We start from the raw sequence: 22,263 nt of genomic DNA on the forward strand, positions 1-22,263 counted from the left end.
CAAGCCATTCAGTCCCTGTACATCGTCGACGTGCCCGATGCTACTTCTCGCGACGACCTTACTGACATCTGCACTCTTTCTGCTTCCGACAAGTCCTGCACCGACATCTTTAGCCCATCCATCGCTGACGGCCTTACACCAGAGCAGCGTTCGGAGCTTCTCGCCGTCCTGTACCATTTTCGTTCTTCTTTCGACGCTATTCAGCCTTCCCTTGGACGCACGTCAACTGTCACGCACCACATCGACACGGGCTCCCATTCACCACTGCGGCAACGCCCATACCGTGTGTCTCCTACGGAGCGCCGTGTCATTAGTGAGCATGTCGACGACATGCTTCGCCGCAACATCGTTCAGCCCTCTCACAGTCCGTGGGCCTCGCCGGTCGTTCTCGTTAAGAAGAAGGATGACTCTGTCCGCTTCTGTGTTGACTTTCGCCGCCTAAATAAGATCACCCGCAAGGACGTGTACCCTCTACCGAGAATAGATGATGCCCTTGACTGTTTACAAGGGTCTGAATTCTTCTCCTCACTCGACTTGCGCTCAGGGTATTGGCAGGTTCCCATGGCCGCCGCTGACAAGCCCAAAACTGCATTTGTTACCTCTGATGGACTTTATGAGTTCAAAGTGATGCCCTTCGGCCTCTGTAATGCCCCCGCAACGTTCGAGCGAATGATGGACACTGTTTTGCGTGGATTGAAATGGCAAACGTGTCTGTGTTACCTCGATGATATTGTCGTCTTCGCTCCGGATTTTACGACACATCTTCACCGCCTCAAGTGCGTTCTGACGTGTCTTACCAACGCTGGGCTCCAACTTAATCTCAAAAAATTCCACTTTGCCGCTCGAAAGCTAACCATTCTTGGCCACGTCGTGTCTAAGCACGGCGTCCAACCTGATCCCGCGAAATTGCGTGCCGTTACTGACTTTCCTAGGCCGACAAATCTCAAAGAACTTCGCAGTTTCGTCGGCTTATGTTCATACTTTCGACGTTTCATTCGCAACTTCGCGCACATAATACGCCCTCTGACACAGCTTCTGGGTAGCTCCGGCGACCTGTCATCATGGTCTCCAGCCTGCGACGAGGTGTTCACTACTTTACGACGTCTTCTCGCTTCACCTCCTATTCTGCGTCACTTCGATCCTGAAGCTTCGACGGAGGTACACACAGACGCCAGCGGAATAGGTCTCGGCGCCGTGCTAGCACAACGAAAACCCGGGCACCCTGAATGCGTTGTTGCTTATGCCAGCCGTACCCTCACCAAAGCTGAGACCAACTATACTGTGACTGAAAAAGAATGCTTAGCCATTGTATGAGCCCTTAGCAAGTTCCGCCCTTACTTGTACGGCCGCCCGTTTGACGTCGTCACAGATCATCACGCCCTTTGTTGGCTATCAAATTTGAAAGACCCATGTGGACGTCTTGCCCGATGGGCTCTTCGACTTCAAGAGTTCGACATCAACGTCGTCTACCGCTCTGGCCGCAAGCACTCGGATGCTGATGCTCTGTCACGGTCTCCTCTGCCTACCGACCTTAGTTGCCTGTCAACATTAACACCCATCGTCCTGCCTCTCACCATCGACAGAATTGCTTCAGAGCAGGGCCACGACCCCTGGATAGCGGCCCTCCGTGACCTACTTTCTGAGACGCCCACGCTGCCAGCCTCTCGTGCACTCCGCCGCCAAGCTGTTCACTTCACCATTCGCGACGACCTTCTGCACCGACGCAACTACGCATCTGACGGCCGTAAATGGCTACTCGTCATACCGCGCAGCCTGCGCTCCACTATCTGCGCATCCTTTCACGTTGACCCGCAGTGCGCCCACGCTGGAGTCTTCAAAACATATGAACGACTTCGTCAGCGCTACTACTGGCGCGGAATGTTTACATACGTCCGCAAATTCGTTCGTTCATGTACGGACTGCCAACGTCGGAAATCTGCGCCTTGCCGTTCAGCTGGAGCTTTGCAGCCCCTTCCCTGTCCCGCCCGACCATTTGATAGAGTGGGCATTGATCTCTATGGTCCGCTTCCTATGACACCCGCCGGTAACCGCTGGATCATCGTCGCCGTCGACCATCTTACGCGATATGCTGAAACTGCGGCACTACCTTCCGCCACTGCGCGCGACGTCGCCTCCTTCCTGCTCCGCTGTTTCATCCTCCGTCACGGCCCACCTCGTGAACTTCTCAGCGACAGAGGGCGCGTCTTTTTGTCTGAGGTTGTCGAAGCTCTTCTGGCTCAGTGCCACGTTATTCATAGGACAACCACTGCCTACCACCCCCAGACGAATGGACTCACGGAACGTTTCAACCGGACCCTGGGTGACATGCTGGCCATGTACGTCGCATCTGACCACACAGATTGGGACCTTATCCTACCATTTGTTACGTTCGCCTACAACAGTGCAACCCAGACTACCACTGGCTTTTCTCCCTACTTTTTGCTTTATGGCCGTCACCCATCCCACACCATGGACACCCTGCTACCCTACCAGCCCGATGCTTCTGAGTGTGTGCCCGTTTCGACTGCAGCACGTCATGCCGAGGAGTGTCGCAAGTTAGCGCGCCACTTCACCACCGCCGAGCAACAGCGCCAGAAAAGGCTCCATGACGCTCACTGTGAGCAACCTGTCTTCTCTCCCGGCGACCTCGTCTGGCTGTCAGTACCTGCGCATGCTCCTGGGCTCTCTTCAAAACTTCTTCCCCGCTTCGATGGACCTTATCGCATTGTCCAGCGCACGTCTGCGGTGAATTACCTAATCGAACCACTGACACCCCCCTCTGACCTCCGTTGTCGTGGACGTGACATTGTTCACGTCGATCGCCTTAAGCCCTACCGTGAGCCGCTCGTGATCACTACTGTTTGAGTCGCCAGGATGGCTGCTTTTTATCCCGGGGGTGATTGTGATGAAGAAGACGTGCAATATGTTCTGCAGATGATGCACACCACCAGCAGTAGCAGCATCGTGATCGCTCTGCAAAAGACGACGCCGAAGTTACCGCTAAAAGCGCTGCCCGACGTAACTGTTTAGCCGCCCGTTCTGTGCCAGTCTACCCGAAGGACCTACATCTACGCCTGCATCAATAAACCTCATTTCACATGCTTTTTTTGGCTTTTGCTTATGCCAAACGGGCAACCCACCTTTCAAACACAATTTATTACATATTTCACCCACACACACATGCAACACAATTGCAACACAGCAAAGAAACCAAGTTCTCCTGACAAGTGCGACATCAGCGGAAGAACGCTGTTATTTTCATCTGGAGACTGGTCTCCCATGCGCCCGCTCCCATTCCAGAAAAAAAAAAAAAAAGGAGTGCGCTACCATTCTACCCCGCTCTCCGCGCACGCTCATTGGACGCTGCTATAGTGATCAAAACATGCGCCCTCCTTCCTTCAAAGTCGACCACCCTTCTTTTTCGTTTCGCTTTTCGCGGCTGTCACCACGCGCGTGCCCACGCTCCCACTCCTGAAAAAAAATAAATGAAAAAAATGCTGTATGCCGTATGCTGTATGTGCGAGTGAAATCTTGCTAGGGACGCGTACTTTCAAGGAGAGCTAACGTACGGCGGACAGCAAACGCGACGACACTCGTCGTGCGGAAGGCCCTGGGGAGATGGGAGGGAAGGAAGGGAGGCGACATTTAGCTGCGGCACTCGATGCATAACTTGCCACCAGGCGCGAGGGGAACTGGCGACTCAAGCTTCCACGCGAAATGAGGAAAGCGGGAAGGCAGCGCGGGAGGGAGGGGGCGTGGCTTTCTGCAAGCCACTGTGTACTTCGCGCACCTGAGGGCTGCCGCGTGCACCGTATCTTGAAAGCGATCTCCACACGGCTCTGACCTTTGTACGCGCTGTGCTTTTGCCGCTCAGTTTCCTGCTCAGATAGACCACACGAACCTTCGGCCGCTGCCCCAGCCGCGTCTGCTCACGTCAGCGCTTTTACAGTGATTGTCTGCGGTCATCGAGTGTGATGTATTCATGTTTGCTTGTGCGTGCTGACATCATGCTTGTTAATTCAGTTAGTAAGCAGATGTGTCCAAGTTTATGCAGGCGATAAAACTACTATCCTTACTCCGTATACTCAGCTAGTAAATTTGCCATCGCAATTGATGCTTTACCTTTCGGGGGAAACTGCGACTTTTTGTTTCTCTTTTCGCTGCTGGTCCCCATGCGCGCGCCCGCGCTCCCACTTCTCCCCGTTTGCGGAGCCCAGCAACCGTGCGGGCCATGCTTAACGCCTCCTAGAAAAGGCCGTGCTCCGTGCACCGATTTCATGGTCACGCGCTTAAAAGAACCGCGCTATAACGGGTATTCTGCTTCGCGCGCCTACGCAATAAACGGTTCGCCTATACATTGAGTTCTATGGGAGATATATCGGTGGTCAAAAAACCCACGCAATAACCGGTCCCGCGCTAAAAGCAGTTACGTTATAAGTGGTCTGCACTGTAGTTGCGCTCCGATGGTGATAGGAGGCGGCTTGCATAAGCAATAACGCGATCCTGGCCACGTTGACGCTGGGCTAAGACGGCACCTACGCCATGACCGCTGGCATCTGTACGCAATTCTGTAGGGGCATCAGGGTCAAAGTGGCCGAGAATAGGTGGTGAGGTGAGAAGAGTGACGAGACGAGAGAAGGCGGTGGCTTCTGAAGTACCCCACGAAAATTGTACGCCTTTCTTCAAGAGATTAGTGAGGGGTCTAGCCATTGCCGCAAAATCTTGAACGAAATGACGAAAGTACAAGAAAAGCCTAACAAAACTGCGAACGTCGGCAGCTGTCTTCGGAACCGGGAAGTCTCGGACAGCACGAGCTTTGTCGGGATCAGGCTGTACTCTGGAAGCGTCGACGAGATGGCACAGAACCGTAATTTGGCGGCGGCCAAAACGACATTTGGACGAGTTGAGTTGCAGCTTCACCTTTCGAAATACATCAAGTATAGTTAGACGCTCAAGGTGAGTGTCGAGCGTTGGCGACAAGATGATGACGTCGTCGAGGTAACAGAGACACGTGGACCATTTAAAACCCTGGAGCAAGGAGTCCATCATACGCTCAAAGGTGGCAGGGGCATTGCATAATCCAAACGGCATTACTTTAAATTGGTCACCGGGAGGCATGGTGACAAGCTCGATGTACCGACCACTTCGGAGTTCCATGGCGAGGACGGGGATCGCAAACCTCCACCAGAATGTTACGTGTGGAAAGACACACACGAAAGAGGCTATTTACAATATATTTACACTGGAACCAAACCGCCAGGCCGACACCTTGCTCGCGCCAAAAGCCCAGACACACTTTGTCTTTCTCACGGCAGCTCGTCTCTTGAGCATCTCTAGATGATATCGTAATAATATGCATGGCAAGACAGTACATCAAAGTGCAACGGTGCCGAAATGCTGCTAGCATGCCAAAATCAGAAATTGCATCTGTCTTCAACATACACTAAAAAGAAACATTAAATCAGTTTAGACTGGTAAAGTCATTTTGGAATTTGTATTGCATTTTTGGGGTTGAAAAACTCGATTTGACTTTCGAGTACAACCTATGGCACCGCTAATATCTGCATGGTATTTTCACACGTTTACGACGTTGTTGTGCTTACAAAGTTTCTAAAAGCCTCCATTGAGGTTTTACCTACTTGTGAACATTATGTTTCAGTAAACAATTAGTGCAGAGCACACATTGTTGAAAAATACATGAAACTGATGGGAGCATTAATGCCTGTATTGTTTTTAGCATTCCTCCAGACTTGCGCAGCCTATCTGGGATTTCACAACTGTAATCTAGGTGAACTGAATGATTTTATTTAGCGCTCCTATAGGACAGCGCTATTACAGCAAGATTGTGCACACGAATATGCACTTGTCGAAAACATTGCATATTTCTTGTCATACCCCTAAAACTCACCTGTGGAGCGTTGGTCTCAAAGCTCACATAGGAGCAATGTGGCTCAGGTGTGATGTGGATCGTAAAGTAATAACCCTGAAAAGAAATTATGCATTTAATTGAAATAAACGTAACAAGCTGATTGCAGTACGAGGGGGAAGATGCTCTTCCATCTTAATGGTTCAGAATATATCTTTCTTCAAGGCAAGTGTAACTTTAAATGTCTCGTTAAAAAGAAAAAAAAAAAAAGGCATCATACACTGAAACCATTGTAGCCAAATTTTCACCTTTCTGCATACCAGCTGTCATTTAGATGATTGACAGATTTTTTAAGTGTTCTTTGCAGGCTGAAACAAATGCCACAAGCAGATGTCAATCGAAACACCACTTTTATGCTTGGTGTAGCTGTGATGTGCGTTAGTTGGCATACAGGTCATGCTGTAACACTGGCTTTTAACATTGCTATGCTGAGATAGGGCATGTTTGACTAAACGATCCGAATAGTTATTACTATAATGACAGTACAAATGAGTATAATTATGACTTGACACAGACACTCCACATCACATCTGGCCTATGCCTGTGTAGTTGCTGCCAGGCAAAAGGATAACTGCAGAGTTATAAAGCATCTTCTCATAGTTGTAAACTTGTTTTTTTGAAGAGAACTTGAAGCTTTCAGTGCCGAAAATGCCGATTTCTTCCTCCATCCCAAGAGGCACAAACAATGACAAACTGCCCTTTTCACAAACTGTCACTACTATAACGAACAAACCAATATGACTAAGTAATTGTATTGCCCGTTAATTTTTCAATTTTTCATGGAAACCAATATGTAACATCAAAAGTTAACATTTCCCATAAATGGATAGTATAACAAACTTTTTCTGACTCGCCATTTTGCACCTATTTAGTCGAAATCAGGAAGTGCACAATGCTGCCAGAACTAATGACTCCCACTAGAGCAGTGGTAACAATGTGGGATATGAAGCAAATTTTGGCTTGCACGTGGCTCAAAATACAGTTACCAACTCATTTATCTTACCTGTGCAATCAACAAAGTGCGGCACTGCCACTCACTGCACCGCTAGAATACTGGCGCTGCGTTCGTCCAGCTACAGCAATAAGTGGGATGCCTGCGGCATCTGCCTTTATATTAGCCTACACTGCAAAGCAGTCTATACTTTTCTAAGTAAGATTGCGAACATGCATAATCGCTAATAATTGCAGAGATTCTGTCTCTTGAGTGCACAGCCAAATCGAGTGTTTCAACGCACTGGCTTGCTCGAAGGAAATTTGTAAAGATGTTCGATTTTGCAAGTTGCAACTATGGCGTAATGGTCATAATATCTGCCTTCTGTGCTAGAGGTCCTCTGAATGAATGCAGCTGGCAGACAATTTTATTTATGTCTACTTATTTATTTATTCCAAAATATTTGTTGGAAATGTATAGTTTTCAAAGTCACAAAGCCATTCGAAGCCATATAAGGACCAAGTTTAGGCAAATTCATGTACCAACCATCACTGGTTGAACTGCCATGCTAGTAGATCCCCATGCATAGACACCAGCACTACAGTTCCCTCTAGTAATTATTGTAGGAAACTCTATAGGCCTGCAACCAATGTACAATCACAAGTGAAGTTTCAGACACTGCACACTGTGTCGCTCAATTTTTTGGGCGTGATCTGCACCAGAACCTTGTTCATACCAGTCAGTAATCGACTGCGAGATCACGTGCTACACTGACTGCCATTGCACTGATGGAGTTCGGGTACTACACAAGCACCACTCAGTCCATAGATTGTACTCTAATTTTAATTTAACAATGTGATTTTATGTGCCAAATCCACGATATGATTATGAGACATGTCGTAGTATCCTCATTATGGATTAATTTTGACCATCTGGGGTTCTTTAACGTGCACCCAAGGCACGACACGGGCAATTTTGCATTTTGCCTCCATCGAAATGTGACCACCGTGGCCGGGAGACTGTACTCAGCTAAGCAATTTGAAATGTCTTACTATCCTGGATTTGCGTGCACACTTTGGCGTGGTTGTACCACAGCTGTCAAGCCACTATGCTGATCCTGTGTGATCACACAAATTGCATGGTTGCATATTAGCAATGATTCAAATCCCATGTAATTTATTCTCCCCCTGCCATGTATTGGCACAGAATCCATCAACAAGACACCAAATCAGCAGGTACCCTTTGCTGGCTAATCAAAGAAATCATGCGTGATTTTTTTTTCTTTTGTACAGATCTGATCTTGATTGTTAGAAGGACTGTCTGCTGGGCTAGTTGGTCACTTCCACATATAGCGCAAATAAGAACACATACACCCGAAGAAGACACGACAGACGCGAACGAGCGCTACTACCAACTGTTTATTACAATCGACACACACTCCGATTTATAAAGTGAACCACGTACACAAGTGTCATGCCCCCTTTCTCATGCAAGGTGATAAAAACAAATCTAAAAAGGTGAACTATCTGTCTCAGACAACAGAGCTCAAGAAGTCCAGTTCGGCACTGTGCAAAACAGAAGCTTCACTTATACATACTGCTGAATTCTTTTGTATAAAGAATGCTTCTAAAGCCACTCGAGCCATGTGGTTTGCAGATTTGCCTAAGATGGTGGTCTTATAAAATCGTGCCTTGCAACCGTACATGGCGATATGGGCAACCAAATGTGCATATTTGTCATCTTCCTAACTTTTAACGCATGCTCCCTGAGCATTTTGTTCACCAATATCAGTGTGTAGACATGCACAAAATTTTTGGTACTTGATTCAATATTCCAAGGTAATTTTTCTTGAATATTTGTGGATTTGAAAATGGCACTATTCGAACATGTCGGCTTACTTTGTTTGTCGGAAACATTTCGGAAACCAATAAAAAAAAAAACTTTCTTCTTGCTCGCTGAATCACTTCTGCGTTTAATGAATTTTAAGCTATTGCACACTGTTCCCCCTTGAGGTTGCTTTTCAGATGCATTCCCACATGGCATCCCGGGCAAGTGAAACTTGCCAACTGGGATATTGTGCAGCAGGATGTGTCAGCAATCCCTGTTGTGTGGCCTCAAGCATTTGCAGTGAATGTTAGCACAATGCAGCACAAATATGGGGTTGTCGTGCATTATTATGCAAATTGAAAAACAACATGAGTCATCATGCACGCAAACAAAACTGCATTTAAATTTGTGAACCAACAAGTTACTCTATAAGGGCATTCATTACCATACACCACGGCCACTTCCAAAAGTCTGCTCAGATGCTGAGAGATTATGTGTGATTGAAAATTGATACTCATACTGATCAGTGATTTATACTAGAGCACTGCACGGGCCCGATTTTTCGGCCCGAGCCCGATCCGGGCCCGCATTACGAGGCCCGAGCCCAGCCCGGGCCCGGCCCGGGCCCATGGTTCCAAGCCCGGGCCCGGCCCGGGCGTTCATTACTAAGCTTAGCTAGGGCCCGCGTGTGCATGACCAGGCCCGGCCTGTAAGAAAAAAATTCTTTTTTTTTGCTTACAGATTGTACCGTATCTGTCAGCCTCACCTTCTCGAGGTTTAATCAGCTGCAGTTTATAAGCAATAAAAGGCCGAAATCTGTTTCACCCACGGGAACATCAGTAATCCGACCATTTCCTGTGCTGCTATTTTTCCGCTGGTGCACATGCACTTACCTTGATTTGTACGATATGGTTCTATGATGTCATTTGGCATGCAAATATACAAGGCGTTTCATTTTAGCAGAACCAAATGTTTAAAGATTGCCTGTGGCAGATAGCACAGTTATAATCCTTGATCTAAAGTACTCGATGAGGCGGCCATTACTTCCATGAGAAATCAAAATGCCTAATTGAATAATTAACATAATGACGCTAATTAACGTTTTAAATAATTATTTTATGGCACATCTTTCAATCTACGAATTATAGCCGCCGAGTTCGCAAGGCGTATCCACTTGGAACGAATTCTCAGGACTAAACCAGTTTCCAGATAATTTTCAAAGTGTCCGACGAAATCAATCAAATCAAATCAATTTATTGTCCAGTTTACATGCTGGACGGTAATTTTGGATTAAAAGCTAGATATGTAGCTTGACGTGACCCAAAAGACCAGGCGGGGCAATAGTACAGCAAACAGTGTGTACAAATGCACAATAATTCACATATATTTCCAGCTGTCGCTGGAACTCCTCATAGACGAAATAGCTATGAACGGAAAGACAAAGAATATTTCCGTCACGGCGAGTTAATAGAATTGGAAAAAGGTTTTAACTGAATGCATTTTAAACAACACTACAATAGCAATACTAGGTATACAAAACAACGCAACACCAGCTATACAACATAGCATGAGACTGAATTTTACAAGATTAACATTTGCTAAGAAAACGAAAGAGGATGTACATTATATACTCAGAACCATACAGAAAGGCAGAATAATAATCACGTCAGATACATTACAAGAGACCAAAGTGTCAGCTGAGTTCTTTCTTACTGAAATTACCACCATTTTTGTATCTGTTCAAAGTGAATGGTAGGTAATGTATTAACGACTGATGCTTATAGAGTGTTCTGAAGTATGGAATTGACCATATCTCAAGATTTCTTGTGTTCGCATTAATGCGATGACGCTCTAAGAAGGCTAATTGTTTTATGTAGTTCCAAGCTAATTCTGACATGGATGGCCTAATGGATGGTCAAAAGGCCTAATTGAATATTAACCTAATTACGCAAATTAACTTTTTAATTAATTATTTAACGGAACATCTTTCAATCTACGAATTATAGCCACTTAGTTCGCAAGGCGCATCCACTTGGAACGAATTCTCAGAACTGAACTAGTTTCGAGAAATTAATTTTCAAAGTGTCAGACGAAATGCATGGGCGTTCCAGTTAACTTTTTGAGGAAAACGCTGTTTTATGCATTGAAGCACAAAAGTAACTGGCCTTAGCGCTAAAATAATGCCATAGTATCGACACTGATAATAGTGCGATCGCAAAAGCGGTAACATGGAAATGGTTTGAGGAGTGGTTCTTTGTATAATTTATTTTTCCTTACGCGGAAACAATGTTCGTTTTTGCGGAAAAGAAAAAAAATTTGCGTAGCTTGCACTGGCGGCGCAATGCTAAAGAGACAGCGGAGATGATGGGCACCTAGCTAGTCCTGGCTTTTGGGCTAGACTGAGCACTACCAAGTCATCCCCAGCATTTCCCTGAATTTATTTATTATTGATTGATTATTCATTAGCTATTGATTGGCTATCGATTGTCTATTACAAGATATTGGCCACGTACTTGGGATAGGCTAAGCACTACCAAGTTATCCGAATTTATTGATTAGTGATCCATCATTGATTAGCTTTTGATTGGCTGTTGATTGGTTATCGTAAGGTATTGGCCACGTATTTGGGCTAGGCTAAGCACTACCAAGTAATCCCCAGCATTTTTGGGAATTTATTGATTATTGATCGATTATCGACTAGCTATTGATTGGCTATCAATTGCCTATCGATAGGCAATTAGTCCCCACCATTCTTAGCTAGACATATCCAGGCTCAGCTTTCCTAGTTCACAGGTGTATGTGCCATTGCTCTTGGACCCTTCCTGCACTAAAGTCCCTATATAAGAAAAGTACCGCCATCTACTCTTTCCTCCGCCGCCTCCTCTCCTAAAGCGCTTGCTTTTTTCTTTACTTTTTGCTTGCGAAAGCCAAGTCGACGGTGGCGCACCTAGAAAGTCCACGTTGAAGCTTTCAGGCCGGGCGCGCGCCGCCGCCGCCGCCGGAGACTGCGGCTGCGCAGAGGACTTTCAACATGGCTCCGAGACGGAAAAAAAGAAAATATAAAGAAGTGAAAAGCGCGCGCTGTCATCGTCCAATCGGAGATACAGGAGAGAGAGAAGCGGCGTTTATCAAAGGATGGCGGTACTTTTCTTATATAGGGACTTTATTCTGCACTGCTGCCAGGATCGGCCCACATTTTTGGATTCAGCGGACACATTAGGCACGGCTGAAACAGCTCCGCTGTTAAAAATGAGAACTTCATCTGTTTTACAATTTTCTTTGATGAGATATAGTCATCTGATAAGATATGCAGTCAAGAGAGCGGTGTGGATCTGAGAACAAACTGGGATAACCGATATTCTAGTTGACATTAAGCGGAAAAAATGAATCTGGCAGGCCATGTAATGCGTAGGATGGATAACCGATGGACCATTAGAGCTACAGAATGGATACCAAGGGAAGACAAGCGCAGTCCAGGACGGCAGAAAACTAGGTGGGGTGATGAAGTTAGGAAATTCGCAGGCGCAAATTGAAATCGGCTAGCGCAAGACAGGGTTAATTGGAGATCGCAGGGAGAGGCCTTCGTCCTGCAGTGGACATGAATATAGGCTGATGATGATGATGATGACAGTCATCTCGCACGTGTCACTTCAGCTTGGCACAGAATGCATTGAACCATGCAATGCATAACGGTCGCGTGTGCTCGAGTCCGGCCCGGGCCTCAAGCCCGAGCCCGGCCCGTGCCCGCGGCTTTAAGCTCGGGCCCGGCCCGAGCCCGCCGACAAACGCTTCGGCCGGGCCGGGCCCGGGCTTTTGGGCCGGCCCGGGGCCGTGCAGTGCTCTAATTTATACTGATTAAAAATACTATTTAGGTTTGCTTACAGTGTGTGCAGAGGTCATATTCTGTTGTGGTCAAAAAGTGGTGACACGAGTCAGCAAGCCTCTGCATTTGCTAATCACAGCGTCTGGGCATTGAAGCACGTACGTGGCCCATGGCATGTTTTGCACAGGGTGCGATTTAAGAGCTCTAACAATGGCTAATTCTACAATGAATTTCCTTGGCAGGACTGTTTTATTGAGATGGCAATTATATGAACACTCCAGGCACATTTCTGCCCTTGCTGTGAGGTTCCGTATAAAGTCCAGGGGCGATAAAATCGTCGCTGCACGCCGTATACTGTATTGTGAGTGTAAGCGTGCGAGGTTGAGCAGGCGATGGCGGTTCAATCTTGCGCACGCAAGGCAGGAAAGCGGGGAATAAGCGCGCTGCCTTCTGTCGGCTTTGGGGGGATGGGAGGTAGGGCATTCTACTCCAGCAACTACTGTTAGGTGTGGCTGCGCGCGCCCACCCTAGCTTGAAAGCCGCCTGCAATGGGGACAGAGTCCGCCGTACACTTTATTTTCGCCGCGTAGTTCTCGATGTGAGAGGCAGCACGAAGGAGAATTCACTTGCAGCTGCTGCTGCACTTCCTCACTCCAGCGTTTTGACAGCGAGTTTCGGCTGTCATCGAGAGAGATGTGTTCATGTCTGCTTGTGCACGCCATGCTTGTTAATTTAGTTACTATGCCTATGTTTACAAGTTTATATGGCTGATAAACCTATAGATACTTTCCTTACTTCGTATAGCTGTCTACTAACTTGCTATCACAATCGATGCTTCGCCTTTCGAGCGAAACAGACTTTTTTTTTTAACAATACTTGATTGAACTTGGGCACTCAAGTTTACAATTGTAGAAGGACACATTGTTTAACAGGATGATACACAACAGTCTCGATATTGTCACCATACTTCGATGCTCTCGTCAGCTGACCAATGATGGGAAATGTCCAACCTTTCTTTGGACATGAGCAATAAATGCCCTCCCTTGTATATGAGAAACACTGGCGCAGCATGCATTCAAATTGCAGCTGCCACCATATGCATTAGGCAGTGCAGTTGAGTAAATAAGGTGTACGTACCCCTTTGAGAATACCATTGACTGAGTATCCACAAGGAGTAAAGAGATACTCGTCGAGCGTGGCTGTTGGGTAGAGACGGTCAATGCCAGACTTCTGTGTCGCATCCCTGGCACTTGAAGAGCCTTCCCGGGTGAAGATACTCATCACTTTCTGATCCAAGTCCTGCATGATCACCTCCAGGGTTTGATCAGCCACTTGAAATCCACGATAGCCAAGAGGAGTGTTCAAAGTGTACAGGTACCTGCGCAACCAATGTAAATCAGCCTACAACTGCCAATCTAAAAACCATTCCGGTTTATTCCTTTGAAAATGAGGTTTGTGGCTTTGCAAGAAAGCGTGCATAACATTTATCATTTGAATTGAGTTTGAGAAACAAACAAAAACAAAAGAAGACAAGAGATGTGTGTATCTTAGAGAAAAAGTGTAGATGGCATGGTATGAATTTCCATCACGGTTTAGTTTTCTAGCATCAAAATTGGATTTTTCTTCAACACACTGCGAGAAACATTTGGACACCCAGAATATTTTGAAATGGATGAGCAGCTACCTCCGACGTGCTGTCACATAAGGAGAGGGGTAGAAGAGGTGCACAACTAAGGTGACGTCTGCCACCGCATAAAGGCAAAGAATGCTTCAACTTTGTTGGGGTATGCTCCGTGAGAGGCCACACACACAGTACTTCCCAACCCGTGTAATCGCAGCTATGTTGGGTTCAGGCGAATAACACAACCAGGGGTGTATAACAATGTTTATTGCTGCGTGAGTACCACTTGCAGAGGGCAGTGCACTCTGTAATAGGTAACAAATAGTTCCGTGTGACAGTCAGTCACTCAAAGGTTGCGGCATGTTTCCCCGAGGTCGTTGGGTACACTGAAACGTGACCTCTTTTGCATTAAGGCAATCCAAGGGTCTGTTGGGCTCGTGTCCCTCACGACCAACATGGCTGTTGGTGTGTTGAGCGCAGAAACTCAGTTCGTGCTGCTCCACAGTGGCCCCCTTGTCCGGGACGGGCCATTGGCACGAACCAAAGCCCCACCCCCACCCAGGTGGGGGAGGGGAGGAGAGGGGGAGGGGGGGTCCTACAAGTGCAGCCATGTTTTGGAGAGTTGCGCATATGTTTCTGGAAGCCTAGAATTTTAGCAGGTGATGAAATGATATTAGAAACATGCACATATCAAATTAAAATTAAATTATGGGGTTCTACGTGCCAAAACCATGATCTGATTATGAGGCACGCTGTAGTGGGGGACTCCGGAAATTTAAACCACCTGGGGTTCTTTAACATGCACCTAAATCTAAGTACATGGGTGTTTTTGCATTTCGCCCCCATCGACATGCGGACTGTGGCCGGGATTCGATCCCGCCACCTCGTGCTCAGCAGCCCAACACCATAGTCACTGAGCAACCATGGCGGGTACATGCACATATCGATTGATATGTGGGGGAGGCTATTTGCTGGATACAAAAACCTGAGAGGATTGGAACTGCAGATGAATATGGTTTTGCATTCGTTAACAATTAAGTGTCACTAACCAAGTGTTGCACCATTTTAAGAATAGCATTGTGTATCACATGGTAGTAGATTTATTGGCAAACATGCATATATTACGGGTAAGTTGCACGGGTAAGTTCATGCACGGGTAACTACTTGCTAGCATAGGTTAGGAATAGGAGAAGAGCAAGATTGTGATATCTTATGACCTTGTTTTGTTGCTTTCCCCTTGTACTGATATATATAGTACAAGTATATATTGTCGAAACCACGACAGGGACTACTACGTGACAATATGTACAAGTACAAGTACAATCAGTATATATACTGATTGTACTTCCAGTATATGCAATGTTCAGATGCAATAAATATTGGTTGTTCGTCAGCACTGAGTTAGTCTACTTTCATGACCATCCTGTCTTGTAGCGCTGTTTCCTTCAAGTTCAGCAATGTGCCACCCAGTCCTATGGAACTTGCAAATGCAAGAGAGTGGTGTGGTTACTTCTAGCCATAGTGTGCAAACCTCAGCAGTACAATTAATAGTAGTGGTAATCTACCACCACTTAGTTACACAGCTTCCACACAATCTATCTGCACAAGATGCCACTTCCCGTAGAACAAGAACTTGTCTTCATAACAACAAGTCTTGAAAGAGCTCAAAGTGCAATAGGAGGACTTCAAATGATTGGCAGCGGTTGCCCCGACAAAAGTGTTGGCTCTAGTTCAAGTACTGTTGATGTGCGTTGTCATCTGTAGTGCCCTTTTCTAATTAGCTGTAAGGAGGAACCAGTTGACAACTGCAGTAGTGCAATCAACAGGTGTTTTGCTGACCCATAGACTATAGTAATGTTATTGTTAATGCACACAAGTTTAATTCATTTGCCAAGTTTTGATCCCAAAGAAACACAGAGGCTCTAGATCAAATTCCGGCCACCTCACTTGATCTTAAGTTGACCGAGTAACTTAGCACTCTGCCCCCAATCGAATGATGACCAGGAATCAAAGCTGAACACCACAGCTACGCTAGATAAATCTGTAGAAGGTGCAGTGCAACACAAGATCCCATCAAGTATTATATGCCTAGGAATTCTTTATTCAGTGGCACATTTAGTTGCAGTGCAGGCTGTAAGCCTGTGAAAAGAAAACAAACTTTTCAATGCAGAATTGGACTGTGCTAGCATTTACAGTAAGGCCTCTCAAATGTTCACATACTGAAGGCACAGCAGGCAGAGTATCATGTATAACGAACATTTCTGATGACTGTTAATCTACGAAGTGCTGATCTAGGATTGTGTTCACTCCAATTTAAACCAACCCTCAGGCATTTATGCATAAATGTGAAACGTAATGCTTAAAACTTTGAGGAGGTGTGGTTTATTGTACCATACAGTCCAACTCAGTATGGTTCTCAACCAAGTGAGCATGCTATGGCTGCTTTTCATGATGTTTTGTATACATTGTGTCTCAAGATACAAAATGTCAGAATTAAATGTAATAAGATCACTCATATTCTCACATTATGCTAACGATTTACAATGTGGCTCTCACTGTTGGTCACAAACACCTTGAGGCCCTGCATGAGGTGTCTGAGAATGACCGCATGGGTGCTTCTTAGCAGCTTGATGTAGCAGCTTTGCCTGCTATGTCAGGCGAAGCTGTGCTTCTGGACATGTCCCAATAAACTATTGTACTGGCTCAACAATCCCCACCATACATGCTAAACCAAAAATTGCTCAGAAGTCCCAGGCGATCATGTTGCAACACACTTGCTTCTGCAGGACTGAGAAGTGTTGCCTTTTATCATTTGCAGATTTAAAAGCCCTGCAACAGCCTAACTGCTTGTCTATTTGAGGCAGCTGCCCGCATATGCAATGCAACAGTGGCTGGGAAAACTTGTACCTGTGCAGTTATTCAGCCAACTGTCTCCTCAACGTTATTAAAAGCCATTTTGGAGTGCACCCATTACATTTTCACGTATAGTCAAGCATTTATAGGTATGTCCACTTTTTTCCTATTTTCTCTACGTCTACTTCATTGTCCACGTTCAGGCGCCCATTACGATGCCATTTATTTCCTACCCCCTAATGCATTGCCAAGCACAATCATCACTGCCACAAATGCCACCAGAAGGCACCCGTGTCAACATTGCAGCACTGAGAGCACTCACCAGCAGTCGTGGTTTATTCTGCCCATGCAGTAGGCTGCACCATCTGTGGCAACGAGGTTATCACATCAGTCATAGCAACGAGATCATCATGCAAAGTCAACTTACCCTGAAAAAGGCGATCCAAAACCTCAACCTGTCATGGAAGAGAGAACCGTTACGACAGCACCAACCAGTGCGTTTTTCTCTGTGCACACTCAAACCTTGTCTCTGCTGAAGCCGTGCATATGCTTTTTAAGTCGTGTGAGTAACCCAATATGCAAATGCTACCTTGCATGCATCTAGGCAACAGCTTGGATAGAAGTGAGTGGTGCACCAATTTTTGAGCCTCACCTCATCCTCAAAGCTGGTATGTGGCTTGGTTTGCAGTTCTGGTCTCATGAAGTTCTTGCGGGAGTAGAAAATATCCTGCAAGAGTTCGGCAACAAACTTGACAAATGTAGGCACAAACAGCTGCACAGCAACCAACACCTGCTGCGTGAACCTTTGTTCAGCAGCACCAAAGAAATGCTTGCAAAGAAGAGCAGCAAGCAATTATGCAATCATGCGGTTAAATGATGAGGTCTTTGAATGCTTACTCGACTCCTACACGTTCCTTATATGAAGCAAAGCCTGATGCAACTAAATAAATTGGCACATGCAAATAAACATTTTTCTCGTGCAGTGATGACAAATTGGTGGCCATCTTTGACATGCTCAGTACGTTCAAAGTTCAGTGCTTCAGCTTTGCATTTCTTTTTTCATGCTCTTAACATTGAAGCTACCTGCATTACTTTTTTGCGTATGTGCAGCAATACTATCTCTTCACACTGTAAGACTGAATTGAATTCAGGGGCCAAAACAACGACTTGATGAGGCACACCGTAGTGAGGCACACCCACCGCAGTGGGTCGCACTGTAATGCTCAAGAGCAGTGAATAAATGAACTGTTTTGATGAGCATTAGCGATAGGGTGCTTAACTTTGCCTTAGCAGACCTATCAACCTTAACCTTAACAGCTGAAGCCAAGAAGCTAGAAAAATTTCGTGGAAAATACCAAAAGCTCAAAAAAAAAAAAAAAAAAGTTGCCCTGAAAATCGGTCCACGACTGTATTGTACTCTTTTGAATTCAGTTTTTCACTGAACTGGACGCAAATTAAAATTGTTGTCATTAAAGCAGATCTGACAACCATAGAAGTTCTAAAATACTACAGTCAATACCAAGAAGTACTAAAACTTGTGGAAGAAACACTAAAGATTGTTTCACGATTGAAATGTCAGTTTATTGAAAATTGGCAGACTCTTCTGTACAGCTGCTATGAACAGTCATTCTGTTCACAGCAAGAATGATCTGTTCTTTAAACATTATTAAAGTTTATTAAAGTTTATTCATTAAGCATTCACACAACAGCAGAAATTTCAGTTGCAGTTATACATTTCTATATAGTGGGTAGAGCTGCTACAATCAGGTCAGAATATTTGAGCAAGTCCAAAAAAAAAAAAAGGGCCATAAAAACCTGTAAGTGAGTGTATCTTTATTCTTTAAGAATCAGTGTTGGCCAAATTGAAATCATTTTTGCCAATTTTGCCAAACCAGTTTTGACAATTGTAAACAAGCTAAAGCATCTCATGGACCTACTCACCAGCACTTCATTGAAGCCTGTCAGCTCTTGGACAATATAGAGCAGAGGCTGGACTGCATTCAGCAATGTGGTGGAGCCACAGGTCTTGAGAATAAAGCACCTCTTGGACACAAACATGCTGCTCTCACTGAAATAGGACGACACACTGTGTTGCTCAACAGCCACTCACTGCCCAGCAAGAGATGATGGGATATCATGGTAAAAAGGAACTGCTAAATGCAAAGGTTAACCCTTGTACTGAGGCACTAGCCAAAGACAGCTAGTGGGAGTTCACTAGAGAATAACAGATGTATGCTGGACACACAAGCACTGCATCATAATATATGTGGTGGTGCCACTGTGTACTTTTCTCGGCTGACAACTAGAGGAGGCAGCACACCTTCAATGTTTGCCCTTTGCATGATACACACACCTGTAGGCATAGCACACAAGTAGCGACAAACCTGGAACCGAGAAGTTTCTTAGTGACCTTGCCTGCTTTTAGAACTTGTCTGGATAAACTTCTTTCACTATCAGACAAGGTGATATCACCGACTATGTGGAAGAACACTGGCACATGGAGACACTGGTACCCAGTGCACCTTGTTTTGTTTATAATACATCCAACAGAAGCTTTTGCACGCACTTCTTGCAATCTTTCACTGCCGTACCTTTCAACACCTTTACGTAATTTTTTTCAAACAGTATTTACTTTTAGTAAAACCTGACACAACATTCTAGAATTGTAGATTGAGTTACAATTCTTAAACTTTACAGAAAAGTGTCAACAGTTGGCAATTTTGCAGCTCTGCCAACAGCGATGGTGCGTCCTGAATTGCTGAATTACCATGTTCTTATGTTGGGAGCTCCATCTAACAGTGCACGTAATGATACAGACCTTAAGGTACAATCACAATAGCATCAAGCTTCATTAAATGGCTTGCCAAGCATGATGGCATGTTTTCAGGATGACCATCTCCACCATTCAATGATGGCACAGCTGACCAACAGAGAGGGTACAACTTTTCATGGAGGCACAAGACATGAGAAACCAGTGCATGAGTTAACAAGCACTTGACAGCCGTAGCAAAGGTGGCAAAAAAATGCATTGAAAAGAAGCACCAAAGGAATTGCCTAGCCCATATACTGATGAGATAATAGTGGCAATTCAGTTGTGAACCGATTACGTTTGGTTGAATGTACGAGCTGCTTTAGCTCTTTGCCTTGTGCTTATCTTGCAATCAGCACTGGCCACACTTTCACTTACCTTGAAATGCGTTATATGCACTGGCAACTTTCTCTGGATTTATAAAAATGACATGCAATGCATTTCATGCAGCAGGTTGACATACATGGCCAATGATGGTACAAGAAGACTGAATCCTGAAGTCACCCAGGACAACAGTGGAAGACAATTATCACCAACTTGGAAGTCATCTGGCACATGATACACTTGTGGAAAGAATTTTAACGCCGTTTCTTGGCTAGGTTGGCGAAAGCTCACACCCAGCTGGCGTCCGCAAAAGGCGTGTCTGGAAAGCACGTGACTTCTCCCACCAGAACCGGCGTCAAAGCCTGCTGCAGCAACAACCTGCAGCCGCGTTTATGGGCTAGGTAGGCGCACACCTCTCACACTGCCCCATTCTTTGTAACACAACTCTGCAGCCGCCCTCCGTAACAACAACCTAGCCAAAAGAAACGCTTTCGTGTTCTCATCTCGTAAGGATCCTCTTGAACTTTTGTCTTTGTTGAGATTGCACACAATGTCTTTCTTCTGCACAGGAGGCTGTTTCATGTACTGCCACAGCTTAATTCTGCATTCTGACAAAGTGATTACAAGAACAAAGCAACTCTTCACAACAGCCATTCCAGAAGCACCTAATGGCCATTGTAACCTTCCTCATGAATCAAGTGCTTTGCGGGCCTGCATTCATGATTTGTCACTAACTGTAGGTAAAAACGACATAGGAATAACCAGGGAAGAACACCGCATGAGAGTGCACCTATTTGCTTTGTGGCAAGCTAGAAATAAAATGAAGGCTTGCTTGTCTAGGAGAGATCACATGTATGGCTCAGTGGATCATTGTGGATGGACATACCTAAGCACATACGAGTCAAGATGTTCATTCTTCTTGAAGCTGATGATCTCACACTTGACCACTTGCAGCAGTGACTCCCAGTGGTCCCTAGCATAAGAGAGGGGAAACATTAGTCAGTGCATGTTTCCGTAGGTGCTCACAATAAGAACCTTGTGTGCCTGTAGTTAAACACAATTCCTGCAAAGTTTCTCCACAACTACGTAACACTGAAATACTGAAAAGGATCATTCACAGCGCATTTTTTCGAAAGGACGTATGCAAGACCAATTTTAAACTCTTAAGACAATGTAGAAGCACCATTTACCATTCTCACTAAGGGCCCAGCAAAATTTGGTGCCAATAGTCACCGAAGGGATTTTCACAGCTGTAACAAGAACACTTGCACATTTACACCTAGGCTATAGAGCGCGAAAGTGATTTTTAAGACTGAATCGAATACGAATCGAATAGTGCCAGAAGTGAATTGAAATGAATATCGAATACTCTTCAAAAAAATCAGGCCCATAGCCAGGGGCCTAAAAATTGTCACTGTAAAGTGCGTAAAATCTATAGGTAATAAGATCGTGACAATGACTAATGAGGTGTACTATGGACATGAAAAATGCATTGCAAAAGGATGATACAAAATATGTCAGATGCAAGGATTGGCATGAAGCATTAATGCCTCAACAGAGCCCTTTAGACACAAGGACATGGAGGCATGTGCTTCTACAAAAAAACTATCACAGCGGCGGCATCCTCTGGAGAGAGGATGCCCTATGCATTTATCGGGCTAATTACATGTAATACGTCATTCAAGAAACCTAGGATTGCTTTGGTGTTAAAAAGCGGTTCTTAGCCAAGAAAAATATTGGGATGGAGAGGGACATGATAGCGATATGCTAGAGAAAAATGTTTCTTTCTCTGTTTCGGCTTCCCGACACTCCAGGAGGACGTGGAGGACAGTCAGTGTCTCTCCACATTTACCATAAGTTGGTGATTCATCGCCAGTCAGCAAAAAACTGTGGGTGCCATACGTGTGTCCTATTCTGAGGCGACAGAATAGGACATCAGTTCATCGCGTTTTCGTTGCAGAGGGCCAGAAACCTAACTGTGGCTTAATCAAGTGAAGCTTATTCCTTTCAGCGTCCCACAAGCGTTACCAGTGGGGTTTCAGTTTGCTTCGCAAGAAAGGCTTCAAATCTGTTGTAGGAACAGCAGGTGTACAGTTAAAAGCGTGCGATGTAGCTGATGTGGCCATTTGGTCTGCTAGCACATTACCCT

The 22,263-nt window shown here is 45.4% G+C and overlaps 1 protein-coding gene and 1 long non-coding RNA gene across 2 annotated transcripts in view; both read right to left on the reverse strand.

The window, feature by feature from the left end:
• Positions 1 to 22,263, reverse strand: part of LOC125947643 (uncharacterized) — a 221,550-nt gene that overhangs the window by 28,239 nt on the left and 171,048 nt on the right. The gene's annotated exons all lie outside the window — the stretch shown is intronic.
• Positions 1 to 22,263, reverse strand: part of LOC119461878 (S-adenosylmethionine decarboxylase proenzyme-like) — a 110,229-nt gene that overhangs the window by 18,169 nt on the left and 69,797 nt on the right. The window contains exons 2-8 of the mRNA XM_037723248.2: positions 21,001 to 21,087; positions 18,923 to 19,049; positions 17,634 to 17,708; positions 17,409 to 17,436; positions 17,304 to 17,346; positions 13,645 to 13,885; positions 5,909 to 5,983 (exon numbers count right to left, since the gene is read on the reverse strand). Of these exons, the coding sequence (XP_037579176.1) occupies positions 5,909 to 5,983; positions 13,645 to 13,885; positions 17,304 to 17,346; positions 17,409 to 17,436; positions 17,634 to 17,708; positions 18,923 to 19,049; positions 21,001 to 21,087 (676 nt within the window). The remainder of the gene's footprint in view (positions 1 to 5,908; positions 5,984 to 13,644; positions 13,886 to 17,303; positions 17,347 to 17,408; positions 17,437 to 17,633; positions 17,709 to 18,922; positions 19,050 to 21,000; positions 21,088 to 22,263) is intronic.

This window comes from Dermacentor silvarum, chromosome 8 (genome assembly GCF_013339745.2).
Source record: "Dermacentor silvarum isolate Dsil-2018 chromosome 8, BIME_Dsil_1.4, whole genome shotgun sequence".
NCBI classification, from domain to species: domain Eukaryota; kingdom Metazoa; phylum Arthropoda; class Arachnida; order Ixodida; family Ixodidae; genus Dermacentor; species Dermacentor silvarum.